Raw genomic sequence first — 14,532 nt, 5'->3', positions numbered from 1 at the left:
ACAACATAAAACGAGTTCTTGACATAACTCATTAACCTTTATCCTCGAGTGGCCTATGGGCCTTGATAAGAGTTAACTTCTTTTTGAAAGAGAAAAAAAAAACCCAGTGGAGATGTGTATATGTGTGTGATACCGTAGCATAGAAAGAGGAACCCCAAACATTATCTGTTGCTATCTGTCTGATCATGTCGGTTCCCAGTGATTTTCTTCTTGGCTTGATCTACTCTCACCTGGATTTGACTTCAATCTTTCCGATCTCTCTTGGGAGGGGGGGGGGCTGCGAGCCGCCAACTGTAAACTGTTGTCAACTCAAGACTGTCCATAAATCTTGCTTTCTCTTCTAAACTGTCCGTTAACTAACTCTAAATAAATTGACCCCTACGTCCACTCTTTTGTCCCAGTCACTGTCACACCTTGATTAACAATCCTATTTCAGATGGCCTTTGTGTTTCTTTTCTACTAACCTCACTTCCTATACTTTTGTTCTGTTGATTAATTAATTTCTCTTTTTGTTATAGTTTTTTCCTCTATTTTTTTTTTCTTTGCTTTCTAACACTTGTATGGGTGAGGGGGGGGGGAGTATATGAATAGCATCACACCAACTTTTTCTTAATTCTGAATCAAATTCAGATTTAAAATGTTGGACAACACTTATCTGACAATCTTTGTTGTCCTAATCACCATATCTGGCGCTGTGCTGTATTTCCTCTTGCACTTAATACTTTTTTTTTTTTCTTTTTTAGATCAAGTCAGTGATTGAAAGTCCCTATTTACCTGCCTCCCTGCATGAGGGTTAATTAGCCAGGAAAATCTAGCACTTTTAATCTGAGACAAAAAGAAAAAAATCAAATCAAAATTATCTTTTGGCCTAGAAGTACCTCTTCTCCTCTGACAAAGAACTGAACAAATCATACACTTTGATCCCTGACTAAGAATCATTCAATAATAAAGTGGATTTCTTTTTTGAATAAAGCAAAGAGAATTTTCATGCTTTTTTTTTTTTTACCATAAATCAGAGAAAGTTAAGGACATAGGCTGCATGGATGAAAATGATATGAGAATGATATGATGGATATGTTTAATGTAAGGCTTAAAGACAGGTTTAGATCTGATGACCTCAGAGGAAGATTAAATCTGGACAGTATAGGGAGGTGTGCAGAGCAGGAGACTTTGATGGTATGGTTCTGTTGAAAGAATGAAATGGAAAGAAAATATTGTACAGCAAAAATCACATAAATTAATTAACTAGTTATATTTTTATATAAGAAAATCAAATTTTATGACTAAAGTATGAGCGACAATCTTGCAACACCATCTTGAAAACAGGCCAAAGAAACTAAGGAGATAACTCTGAATCGAGGTTGTAAAAAGCTATTCTTAACATGGAAAATAAGATGGAGGCTATTGGAAAAACTCAAATTTGTTTAAAAATGATTTTCTTTATAAAAATAAAACTACCGGATAAACTTACATGATTTTTGGTGTCTGATATTTTTTCATCATGAGTACATACATCATACAGATGCAATCCCTTTCATATTATATACCTTCGTTCTTTGTCCTCAGCTGGCTCGGAAAATCTGCATAAAATCCCAATGAACAATTGGAACAACTCTGCATCTTTCCAGAAAAGTCTTTTCACCACAAAGTAAGTGTCAGCATACACCTGCAACTTGCAGCATAAAGTGTGCATCTTTTCTATACTGCAGTTTGAGGGAGACATCTTCAACATTTCAAGCTTCAATTGCACAAACATGAGTTCAGGTTGTTTGCTGTAACAGAAAATACAAAAACCATTAACAATATCAAAAAGAAAATCGATTTTTTTGAAATAGACCCTCTCCTTCACAGGTTGCAGAATAATCTGAGTGATCTCCCTTGAAAGTATATAGGCCAGTGTTAGAAGAATGCTCTCTCCTACCTGGAAGTAAAAAACAAATTGTTTCATTCATATGAGGAACTAAGAATAAAGATCTGTTTTTTCTGGCTGGTCTATTCAAGACGTTTACATGATCTAATAATCTGCCATCTTGCCATGACTTCACAAACTTTGGTAGTAGTTGTATTAGAATTCCTTGTCTGGTAGTAGTCACACAGAACACCACAATCAACAAATGCAAGTTATATTCATACACTGTTCAAATATTTTCTCAATCTATGACCCTGGCAACACATCTTTTTGTATTCTATTAGGGCAGGGGTCTCCAAAGTTTTTGAACAGAAGGTGGCGGGCATATTGCTTACTTTTTGAACTACGATTTTGTGAAGAAAATTGGTTGACAAAGGGGAGGCAACTCAACCAATTTTTTTCACAAATTCAAAACAATAATTATAAAATAAAGACTAACTCACAGAATACAAAAATATTTACGGAGCCAGTAACTTTTCTTTTTTTTTTTTTTTTTTTTTTTTCCAAACAACAACCAACATGCCTGAGGATGGTCGAAAGACAATCCGACCGAAATGCACAAATAGCACTCAAGATGAGAACAATAGTCTGATCATTATTTGTTTGCCATTTTACAACAAAAATAACAATGGCGACAATACTATGCACCACATAGTTTTCTTCACAATAGAGTTTACTAAAAAAAATATATAGAAAACTTCACCAATAAAATAATTATGTGAATCAATGGATCAATTACGGTTTAAGGACCCCAGCAGATGGAAGAAACAAAAGCAACAACTTTTGATTGACCTTAAACTTCGCACGTGCCAATGGCATCTGTAAACAAATACAAAAACCAGAGTTTTTTCACCAACAAGATTTATTTTTTACCATAAGGCGCATTTCTTTTTATTTAGAAAACATTTTAATATATCTATTTAAATCAAACTTTTAATAAACAAATGAGGGATAATTATTTTATATTTTAATAGTCAAATTACTTTTTTGACAAGCATTTTAATTTTTAAATAATAAAAAAAAAATCTGAGTTGTTTGGTTATAAGACTAGTGGGGGTGGGGTGCTCAGCCTTGTAAAATATGCTTAAATATATTCATACAGAGAATAATTTAATATTAAATGATAGAAAGAAATAAAAATATGTCAGCAAGTTGAAATGAACATTTTGCATTTCAACTTCCCGACATTTCTGTACGTATTATTCATCCATCCAAATAAAGATTTTATTCATTTTAAACCATCCTTGGTGTATGATTACTATTTCCTGTTAATTTCAGTGTTATGTGACCAGTAGTTTAAGAGTTTATCGGTTAAATATTTACACACAGGCACATACACACATATACATTTGCTGTTTTATTTAAATATAAAAGTGGTGGTAGTGGTGGGAATAAATAATAGATCCAAATCAATCAATTTAAAACAATATTTTGCACTGCATAAATAATTTTCTCCTTCATATTTTACATAATTCGCCTATCAAATTTGTTATACAGGGTGACCCCCCCCCCAAAAAAAAGAAGCTAAATGGAGGCCATCTAGAAAATATGCTGTAGAACGGAGAAAAAAAGGCCAAAGACCCTAGTGTTTTGATGTGATATTTTGAATATAATAAACTAGTTATGACCAAAGTTTCATTCCATTCGGACAAAACACTAAGAAACGAAGCCTAATTAGAGTTGGGGCCCGTTTTTGGGGTCATCCTGTATTTAATATTTTTCCTGAAATCCGTGTTTTATATTGTTTTTTTTTTGTACTTATTTTTTATTATTTAAAAATTTTATTTACCCAAAAAGGCATATTGCCAGTGAACTGTAAGATGTTACTCTGATTAAGAGGCTAGGTTTCTAGGGGGAATTCTAAGCGGGGAATTGTGTAATAAAATGTTTGTTCACATTACATTTAAATTTCCTCATGTCAGTACAGTATGGGAAGCAGGGAGGTACTTCCAAAGGCAAGCTGTTCAAAGAAAGAAGCTATTAGAGTAGAGATTTTTCTGGCACTTTACAATGAAGCAGTGGGATTTTGCTGCTGTTCAAGTTGGTCAAGAGTATTTTTGTTGAAAGGGGTTCAAGTGCAGTAAATTCATCGAAGCACATTCTGTAGAAGTACTTGTAAAACTAGCACAGAAATACAACACTGTGAGAAAAAAACAAAACTGGAATCATATGACATCAGATTCTAAGAAATGGATAAAAAAGATATTCAAAATTTGGCTACTGATTTTTTCATAAGCAAAGACAAGTCAGAGTTACAGACTACTAAATATAGCAACAGCTATACAGTTTTCTGAACTCACATATAAGTCCACACACATACAACCTAAAACAAGACCTTTTTCACCTAGACCTTTGGAACTGTTTTCTTCTTAACTGTTTACTTTCGATTGTTCAGCAAAGCAGAAATAAAGTTGATATATACAGATAGACTTTATCTTTACTTTTTATAATGCCTTATCCTTTACAGAACAATCTATAATGCTTGTTAATCTCTCCTAAAAACTGACCCAGTCTAATGACATTAAAGCAGCAGTGACAATACTGGATGTATAAGCGTGGAATATAAAATATGGATTTAAATGTTTTTGCCAAAATTTTGAAGTGAAATATCACAGAATTACAAATTTTTAAATTTAGGTTAGCGATTATCATAATTTTCATTCGATTTTCTGTTGTCTACTGATAATAATGAACTCTTCCACCGATCATAAAGATCGGGAGAATATGTCTCCCAGTGTTAGCACACAGGTTATGCTTGAGTCTTGCACTCGTAGCGAGTGGACTGACATATACTGTTGCAATATTTTTGACTCCTAATGGGGGTATGGTCCCTCACAGTTGGAAAATTCTATTATAAACGATGCTGCTAGGAACTGGCGAATCAAATTAATTCATGTTCTACTACCAACCAATCAGAAACCAGAATTGCTCCATAAAAAATGAAACCTTTCTTTTAGCAACCTTGCATATGTTTTCTTCATGTCAACACGGGGAGAATCTTTTGCTCTGTGGCTACAAAAATTATAAAGTCAGAACCCTGAACAAAACAACTTTCTACTGAGAACCAATCACCTTCAACTAACCATCGGAAACTGTCTGAAACTAAACATGGCTTCCAACTCAAGATATACTTGCATTAGATATCTGTTTATTTTTTTGTTTTTCATTTGGGAGTCACTACTTATCAAGGCGTGAAGGCCACTTGAGGATAAGGATTAATGAATGTAAGGTGATGGTGTAGTAATCACTTATGGTGCAAATTGGGTAGAATTTGATTATGAGGACGGCTTAACAGGAACTTGTTTGCATTAGATTTGAAGACTACTATGTTGTATTCAACCGGGAAGCATGCCAGCGGAACAATGTTCCAAAGGCAAGCAGTTCTGGGAAAGAAGCTTTGTTCATGGAATATGCGTTTACATTTAGGCACAAATAGAGAGTGGGGAAAATCATATCTGTGGTTGTAGCTAGTTGAGTGTTTTCTTTTGTGAAAATTTGGCAACTTTCTGTTCAATATATTTTGTTTCCACTAAATACCGGGTTGTGTCTTTCTTCCAAACCATTACGGAACCACAAGAACTTTCTATAAATATTAAGAGAAAAATTACCAGATTGGTTGAATCTCTGTTATTGCATCATCTTCTACATCGTCATCATCTTCTTCGCTCTGAAAAGTAGATCGCTGAAAAAAAAAAGAAAAAGAAAATAAATAAATAAAATGCTTAAACTTTAAAGAGAGTCACATCATTAATATCCCTACAAAAGCCAAAAGAAATTCACCAACAGCAAACCCAATAATAAAACAAATTATATAAACTTGGTCACATCTTTGAAAACATTATTTTATGTTTAATTTGAAAATTTAGAAAAATAGATAATGTTAAATAACTTTTTATTAAATCAATTTCTTCTGAGATTTTTGTTGTGAACTTACTGATAGAATAAGATTTAGTATTTGTTTTATTCTCTCTCTTCATTTTGATAGTGGTATTAATCTGAGGGGTCAGCCCCTTGCAAAAAGAGAAAAGGCATATGTCCAATGTTGTTGAGGGTTGTTGTAAAATTTGTATTGATGTGTGTTGCATGGTTAGTACGAATTTTGAATAGAGAAACTTGGTCACTTCTTTGAAAACATTACTTCGTAAGTTTAATTTGAAAATTTAGAAAAACAAATAATGTTATGAAAGGTGTCCTTATTTATTCCCAGGAAACGTCGCTTAGTCCTTCTTGTAATATATTATAATAAAGTTGTATTCCTGTCTGTTTGTTTGCTTGTTCACAATTTGAACAAAAAGGTACACTGTTTCACAAATTAATTTTCATACTGAAAACAGACGTTTACACACTTCCATTCAAGCATAATTTCTATATATTATTTTATTAAAAGAAAATCTACATTCAAGAAGTAACTTCATTTGCATATTACATTTTTTTTTTTTTTTTTTTTTTTTTTACAAAGGCATCACCACATTATCAAGGCCCAGAGGCCACTCAAGGATAAGGGTTAAAGAGTGTACAGTAGAAGTTGGTCAATATAGTAATCATTAGTAATGAAAATTTGGTAAATTTAATAACTTATATGGAACGGCTCATCAAGAACTTATTTACCTTAGACTTGAACACAACCATATTGTAGTCAGCCGGAAAGCAGGAAAACTGAAGACAATTCCACAGGCGTGCAGTTCTAAGAAAGAAGCTTTGTTCATGGAATCTATGTTTAGGTTTAGGCACAGATAAAGAGTGGGGGAAATTATTGATAGTGTTTACAGCTAGACGAGTGTTTCTTGTGAAAGTTTTGCGAGGGGGGACCATAGATTGAAGCTCAGTTGAACACTTTCCATGAAAATAACGATACATCAGAGACAAACTCGCAACATCTCTTCTGTGAGATAGAGGTTGTAAGGAGGAGAAAAGGACATCCCCTACGAGGCTACGAAGTCTATTTTGAACTCTATCAAGGCAGGACAAGTCCTTTCTAGCAGCTCCTGCCCAGATGTGGCAACAGTATTCCATCCTTGGACGTACCTGGCTCTTATATAGATAGAGAATAGCATCAGCAGTGAGATATCTACTGGATCGATAGAAAGATCCCACCATTTTTCCAGCGGCCTTGGCAACAGATTTGATATACGTGTTCCATTTAAGTAAAAGAAAACCTATTTTCATAACTATCTCCATGTTATTAATTGTTCAATGCAATGGAATTGTTTTAACTTTTCTGTTTAGAAATATCATATGAAGTTGATTTATTTAATTTATTTTTAATTATTATTAGCCAACACCAGTTGCCTTTAAAAACGGAAGTTTATTTATTTAAGCTTTGAGAGTTATTTCCCCTTTAACTTATGAGAGTTATTTCATGTTTAATTTTCATAAATGAAAATGGATGTGTTTTATGCTTCCATAAATCCAATGTGGTTCTTTTTCAGGAAAACCGTAAGAAGTTACGATATTCAGTATATCTTAAATAGAATGTGACTAAACCCTCCACCCACCAATATGTTTCAACCCGACAATGCCAGGTATACACAGCTAATATTATATATTTCTTTATTAAAAATTTTTTTTTTCTGAAACTTTCATTATTAAGAAAACTTATTCATAGAAGAAAAAACTGTTCTAAGAGTTAAAAAAAAAAAAAAAAAAAAAAAGATTTTAATTATTTAATAAAAAATTATGTAACAATATTCGGTTTTCTAAATTTTGAAATTAAAAATCTTTAAGTTTCCAAATTTTTTTTAGAGATTATGACCGATATATTAATGGATTATTCAAACTACTGCTCTCATTTTGGATGTTATTCTCACAACGTTTTGACTAATGTAACGTTATTCTGCAGATGACCAAACAGTTCAAAACAATGTTGGATTCATCATGGTTGCTGTTTTTTGGATAATCACTTTCCTCTTGAGCAGCAAAGGACACGAGGGAATGCAATTTTGGCATAAAACATTATCAACCAAAATTTAAATATACTTTTCGAAGACTTTTGTCACCCCAGAGCCAAGTCATGGTCTCCACAGAAACCAGCAAAAAATATAACATTTTCTTTTCATTTAAAAGAAGAGCAACATTCTTTGTGTTTCTGATGCCTATCATATTCAGGTCTAAAGTCATCACGGATGAACATGCAGATAATATATAAATGCTTTTACATGGTTTGTTGCACTTTGCTATTTTTTTTTTTTCCAAATTTTTGATTTGAAGTGGCACATTGCATACCGATTGATAACATTAATAATAAAACATAATTTTAATCTTGTTTAATTTCTTGCATTACTTCCTTTTGATTCAATTTGTTTTCAAATGAAAACAAAGTATGTCTTCTTACTACTATTGCATGTCTGTCCTAATCATAAAGAGGAATATATATATATATATATATATATATATATATATATATATAGCACAAAACTTTGTTGAAATTCAAAGACTTACATTCCTTCCTTTTTTATAACTCTTGCTTATTTCATCCTGGATCTCTTTATTACAGCCGACCTCTAACAACATGGGAATAGAATTCCTTTTTCCACAAACGAACACACCAGGTTTATCATGTTCAAAATTATCTTTTTGTTGATAACATCGAATGAAAATCACATCCGACGAGTTGGTGAGAAAGAAGATTATTATGAAAACATAAAATTGTCATCCCATTAACGAAACGGCTGTAATGAAGAGATCCAAGATGAAATAAACAAGAGTTATATAAAAGGAAAAATGTAAGTCTTCCAAAGTTTTGTACTATACATGCTCTGCATCTAGAAAATAGATACATTGAGCTTTACTCAAAATTAACGGTGATTCAGTTTTTATTACAACAGTCTCATCCTGTTAAGTGAAAATGGTATACATTGAAATTAACAATATTTCAAAAATAAACATTTAAAAAATAAATATATATATAAATCTTTGAGGGTTTGAGGAAAAATTGGAACATTATTTGAATTTTTATGAAGCATCAAATTTAAAAAAAAGAAATGATTCCGTTTGCCTGTTTCCCACCTGACTACAACTTGGATGTCTTCAAGTCCAACATAAACAAATTCCTGATGAACCGCCCTCTGAAGTAAGACACTTTATCAAATATCCAATACTAACGATTACTACGATACTATCCCATTGTTTACTGTACACGCAATAATCCTTATCCCCAAGTTGCTTCCGAGCCTTGATAAGTGGTGACCTCCATGTAAAAAAAAAAGAGAAAAAGAAAAAAAAAGCCAAACTTATTATGGATGGGATACACTTTTAAGATTTTAAATTTCTCCATTTTACAGTGACATAATTGGAGCCAAAAATGTACAAGTGACGTTATTGGAACCGAAAACCTACAAACTAATTTCCAACAAACAGGAAGAAATATCACACTAAAAATGTGTAATATATTTCAATTTTATTCATTTAATCAAAACTTTGTTACATTAAATGGATGCATTTATATGTTAATAAAAGTTTTCTGATTATTATTGTATTTACCTTTTCTTTTCTAAATTTATGTTAGTGCTCAGTGAAATTTATAATTATACATTTAGTGGTCTATGAAATTAAAAAAAAAGTTGGTGACAGCGAGTCCATGTCATTTCAAATCATTACTTCTTAAGTAATATGATTAAACAGAAATGCTGAGATGTCTACTTTTGTATAGAGGGAGAAATCCAACCCTTCCTCACTGGTGGCAACATGATAGTGTCAGAGTTTTGGTGAAAATCTAAGAAGAGTCAGCATCAGGATCTATCATTCTCTGGTCGTCTCTGCTTCTGTGTGTGGTAAGCAAAAACATGCTAAGTGTGATGCTACAAGTCAATGGAGTGAAAGTGACAATGTTGCTTCAGCACCATACCTTTGTATGTTCTGGGTCAAACCTTCCCTGACTTCACATATAACTGCTGAGCCTTGCTATTCTCAGAGTTGGGGGCAAACATTTTCAATCCAGTAAATTAACAAACAGCTATGACAAAGAGAATTTCATGCAAGTGAGACAATCCTGAGGTAAAATCTTTATGAGCTCTGATATGTTTTGTGAAAACAATAAATCTGTTTGAAGTAGCTGAGTGGTCTTGTCTACAATCTAATAAGTCTCTTTAATGAATGGATGTTCATGGTTGTAGACAGTAATATCCTTAAGCATTTGGCTTTCAGCATATCTTTCAACGTCTCTCCCAGGCATGTAAACCTGTCTGTATTTATGACTCATAATATTAGCCAATCATATTTCTGGGAGGAGGAACCTGGATGCATTCATATTCGTTACATCAAGCTTTATGCAAAAGTCTGACTCTCCTAAAAGCCCCCCCCCCTCCCTAAAAAAAAAAAAAATAAATAAATAAAATAAATCGGGGCAGCTAATCATATCTAAGTAACCGATTATATTTTGAGAAATAATTTTCAGGATGAGATGGATCTAAAAGCATATATGTGTAGCATTTGTTTATGTATAAGATCGAATGAAAAGAAATATTTACGATGAGGTAGTTTTCCCAGGCACATCGGATAATGGCCAACATGGGAGACTTATGACTCAGCATGTAAACATCAAGGACACATTCTTGTTGTTCAGGAGACGATGGCGAGCTTAGGACAATTTGTCTGTTCCGATTTGCAGCTACTGATGGCTGAGGAAGGGGCCTGAAGAAGAAGAACAAAAAGACCAACAACATAATATTGAACCAAAAAGAGCAAATAAAAAAGACAATAAAGATGGATGTGGTTTAAATATTTCATACGACAGTTTTAGGTCTGGAAAAGAGACATGCGCAGGCTATTTCACTTTATATACTTTTTTAATTTTTTTTTTATTTTACATAGGCATCACCACTTATCAAGGCCAAAAGGCCACTAGAGGATAAGGGTTAAAGAGTGTACAGTAGTCAATCGGACAATATAGTAATCGTTGGTATTGGAAATTCGGTAAATTTGTTAACTTATATGGAACGGCTCATAAAAAACTTGTTTATGTTAGACTTGAAGACAACCATATTGTAGTCAGCTGGAAAGCAGGAAAACAGAAGACAATTCCATAAGCGTGCAGTTCTAAGAAAGAAGCTTTGCTCATGGAATCTACGTTTAGGTTTAGGAATAGATAAAGAATGGGGAAATTAGTGATAGTGTTTTCTGATAGACGGGTGTTTCTTGTGAAAGTTTGGCGAGGGGGGGGGGGACCATAGAATGGAGCTCAGCCGAGCACTTGCCATGAAAATAACGATAAAGCAGAGACAAACTCGCAACATCCCTTCTGTGAGAAAGAGGTTACAGGAAAGAGAAAAGTACATCCCCTACGAGGCTACGAAGTCTATTTTGAACTCTATCAAGGCAGGATAAGTCCTTTCTAGCAGCTCCTGCCCAAATGTGGCAACAGTACTCCATCCTTTGATGTACCTGGCTCTTATATAAATAGAGAATTGCATCGGCAGTGAAATATCTACTGAATCAATAGAAGGATCCCACCATTTTTCTAGCGGCCTTGGCAACGGATTTAATGTATGTGTTCCATTTAAGATCAGGAGTAAAGGTCAAGCCCAGAAACTTGTCAAAACATGAGGCCTTCCCAAGACGAGAGCCATTCATTTCAATTGATGCCAGATAGGGATCAGAACGTTGATGATGTAAATATAAAAGCTTGGTTTTAGATGCATTAAAAGTGTTTAAGTTTTAGATGCATTAATACTTAATGAATAATGGTAGTTTATATAAAACTAGACATTTGTCAGTGAAAGAGTGACTTTAATAGAAATTAAAACAATAATAGAGAAAGGAAAGAAAAGGCTATTTTGATATCTACAAAAGAATTTTATTGATTGGAGAAGTTATGTCCCTTGATTCAATATTTCATTCAAGATTACAATGAAAAGCTATTCGTATTATTTGGATTCATCAGACTGCTGTTCTCATCTTGAATCTCATGTAACCTCTGACTTTCTTCAGGTGTATGAGGTGCCTTCAATAAGTTTCCAGACTTTTTTGTATGGGCACTTTATTTGATAGTACACACATGAAACTCTAGTCCCGTTCGAAGTAATCTCCACCGACTGCAATGTACGTACCATTCCAGCAATGTCTGGAAGGCCCCATGGAAGTCCTCGTGTGAGTGTGCCAATGACTCTTGTCATCTCAATCGTCTGATAACAAAAGCCTCTAAGGTTTTCCGTGAGCTTAGAGAATAACCAAAAGTCACAGGGAGCAAGGTCTGGACTATAGGAAGGGTGGGAACTGTCTTGATGCCCATCTCGGTTAAATAGTTTGTGACAAGGATGGAGTTGTGAACTGGTGCATTGTCCTGATGGAAATGCCACTGACCTGATTTGAAGAGTACTGGTCTCTTCTGATATAATCTCTTCTTGAACTCCCTTAAAACCTCAACATAGTCTTCCTTGTTTACTGTCTGTCCAGTGATAACCCAGTGCATGTAGATTATGCCCGTGCTGTCAAAAAAAAAAGGATCATAAGTTTCTGGGTGGATTTGCTCTATCTGGCCTTCTTGGTCCACTGGGAACTGTCTCTTGGTCTCTGCAGTAGATCTAGTTTTCATCGCAGGTCACCAGAGCATCAAGAACTGCAGAATCTAAATTGATCAGCTCGACCATCTCCCTGCTGTCATGACATCTTTCTTTCTGATTTTCTCTGAGCACACTTGGAACAAACTTTGCGCAAATCTTCCACATCTTCAGTTCCTCAGAAATAATTGTGTGTACAGTTCCCACACTGACATCAAATTGTGAACTTATCGTCTCTTTAGACACATGACGGTCCTTATCCATGAAATTCTTTATTTGGCCAATCAACTGGTGTTCTGACTTTTTTACTCCTACACCTTTCATCATTCCTCACAAACTGTTTTCCTTGAATCTCTTATGCCCTTCAAAAACTGATGCTCGATTTATTCAAAATGGTCAAAAAGCAGTCTGAAGCATTCGATACATTTCTGTGACATTTTTTCCAAGTTTAAAACGGAATTTTATTGGATTTGTGTAGTTATTCAATCCCGTTTAAAAAAAGATTCTGTTATATAGTTTGTGCAATGTAGAACTTCTTTTGCAGCAAATTAAAAATTACTTTTTGTACTTACATGTAACCACTTGTGTAGTGATTGATACGTGGTTCAGTAAGATAAGAGAGGCTGCTTATCACTTGTGTAGTGATACATCAGATGATTAGAACATTTTGAGCATGTGCACCTTTTTCCATTTGCGAGGTAGTTTTGTGCCTAGAGATATTCTTGCAATCAGATGGTCACATCTCTTCTCTCACAGTAGCATTGCGGGATGAGATGGAACTCTAGAGTCTAAATTCTGGCCAAGCAACCCGTTTTATATTCCTGTGTCCCTAACTCTTTCTAGACCTTATTCTGCGTTGATGAAAATACTGGATACAGTTGATTTAAATTGTAGATGTTTTGTCATTTTAATCTTAATGACCCGCTTTTGTTCGTTTCAGACAAATCTAATAATACAGAAATAAAGTCTACTGCAAAATGCCTACCCCCAACAAGTATTTCTCACTTCAAACTTTGTATAAAATAGTTCTATAAATATATATTGAGCATTATTGGATTAAATATTAACAAACAGCAACTTGATATTGTATTATATTCACTTTGTCTTTAAATCATGATTATTTTTTTTTTTTTACAAGGGATAAGGGTTATTATAAGTACAGTACGTTAGTGTCGATATTTTAGAGTGTCTACTTAAGGGGGAAATTCATCAGGAATTTGTTTACGTTGGACTTGAAGACATCTAAGTTGTAGTCAGGAGGGAAGCAGGCAGACGGAACAGAGTTCCACAGGCGTGCAGTTCTAAGAAAGAAGCTTTGTTCATGGAATCTACGTTTTGATTTAGGCATAGATAAAGAGTGGGGAAAGTTTTTGACAGTGGATTTAGCTAGACGGGTGTTTTTGTAAAAGATTGGCGAGGGGGGACCAGAGATTGGAGTTCAGACGAGCACCTGCCATGGAAATAACGATAAAACAAAGATAGGCTTGCAACGTCTCTTCTGTGGGAGAGAGGTTGCAGGGGAGAGAAAAGGGCATCCCCCACTAAGCCACGAAGTCTATTTTGTACTCTGTCAAGGCAGGATAGGCTGTTTTTAGCAGCTCCTGCTCAGATTATTCATTATTATACTCATAAAAATCTGTTGGTCTTGCTTGTTTGTATCCATGCACTGAATATGATGTCATAAAAGGATGATGTCATTCAGTACAATCAGAGAGAGAGGGAAGAGATTATTTAATGGCATCATGACACAATTAAAAGACTATTAATAATAGAAGTAGTGGGAGGAAGGAGAAAGGAAGGGGAGGGATGAAAGAGAGGAAAGAGGAAGAGAAAGAGAGACAGAAAAAGAAGAAAAGGAGAAAGAAAGAAAGGTTTGGTATCGTTATAACTTTGATTTTAATCTTAGGAAGGGATATAAAAATGGTGCAAAACGCTTTGTGGAATTCATTTTATCCCTTATGGGTCACGGATATTCTTCCAATTACTTATAAACAGAGATCGAATCTCAGCGTAATCAATCCTTGAAAAAAATAAAATTGCTATGTTACATAATTCTGGATTCTCACTTTCAATTTAGCATAATTTAAAATGTTTGCAAATGGAGTGAGAGTCTAGAGTCCAATCGATACT

General features: G+C 34.1%; 2 protein-coding genes across 7 annotated transcripts in view; one reads left to right on the top strand and one right to left on the bottom strand.

Moving 5' to 3' along the window:
• LOC145243988 (uncharacterized protein C12orf56-like) overlaps positions 1-14,532 on the bottom strand; it is a 165,707-nt gene that overhangs the window by 27,903 nt on the left and 123,272 nt on the right. For both annotated transcript variants that reach the window (XM_080107130.1, XM_080107129.1), the window contains exons 3-5: positions 10,375-10,537; positions 5,518-5,591; positions 1,548-1,772 (exon numbers count right to left, since the gene is read on the bottom strand). In XM_080107130.1, coding sequence (XP_079963256.1) covers positions 1,548-1,772; positions 5,518-5,591; positions 10,375-10,537 — 462 coding nt within the window. The remainder of the gene's footprint in view (positions 1-1,547; positions 1,773-5,517; positions 5,592-10,374; positions 10,538-14,532) is intronic.
• Positions 1-14,532, top strand: part of LOC145243990 (uncharacterized) — a 170,069-nt gene that overhangs the window by 138,845 nt on the left and 16,692 nt on the right. The window contains exons 5-6 of one of the 5 annotated variants that reach the window (XR_013862978.1): positions 7,339-7,431; positions 7,749-8,171. The exons of 1 other annotated variant lie outside the window; for it this stretch is intronic. Coding sequence is in view for 2 of the 4 variants with exons in the window: in XM_080107134.1 (XP_079963260.1) it covers positions 7,749-7,805 (57 nt within the window). In the remaining 2 variants the exon portion in view is untranslated. Of the gene's footprint in view, positions 1-743; positions 813-7,338; positions 7,432-7,748; positions 8,172-14,532 lie in introns of those variants that run through there. 3 more of the 5 variants (XR_013862979.1, XM_080107134.1, XM_080107135.1) reach the window with 3 other exon arrangements.

The sequence above is a fragment of the Euprymna scolopes genome, chromosome 22, assembly GCF_053919585.1.
Source record: "Euprymna scolopes isolate OS-2025 chromosome 22, ASM5391958v1, whole genome shotgun sequence".
Taxonomy (NCBI): Eukaryota; Metazoa; Mollusca; class Cephalopoda; order Sepiida; family Sepiolidae; genus Euprymna; species Euprymna scolopes.
This window is presented reverse-complemented; position numbering and strand designations above follow the sequence as displayed.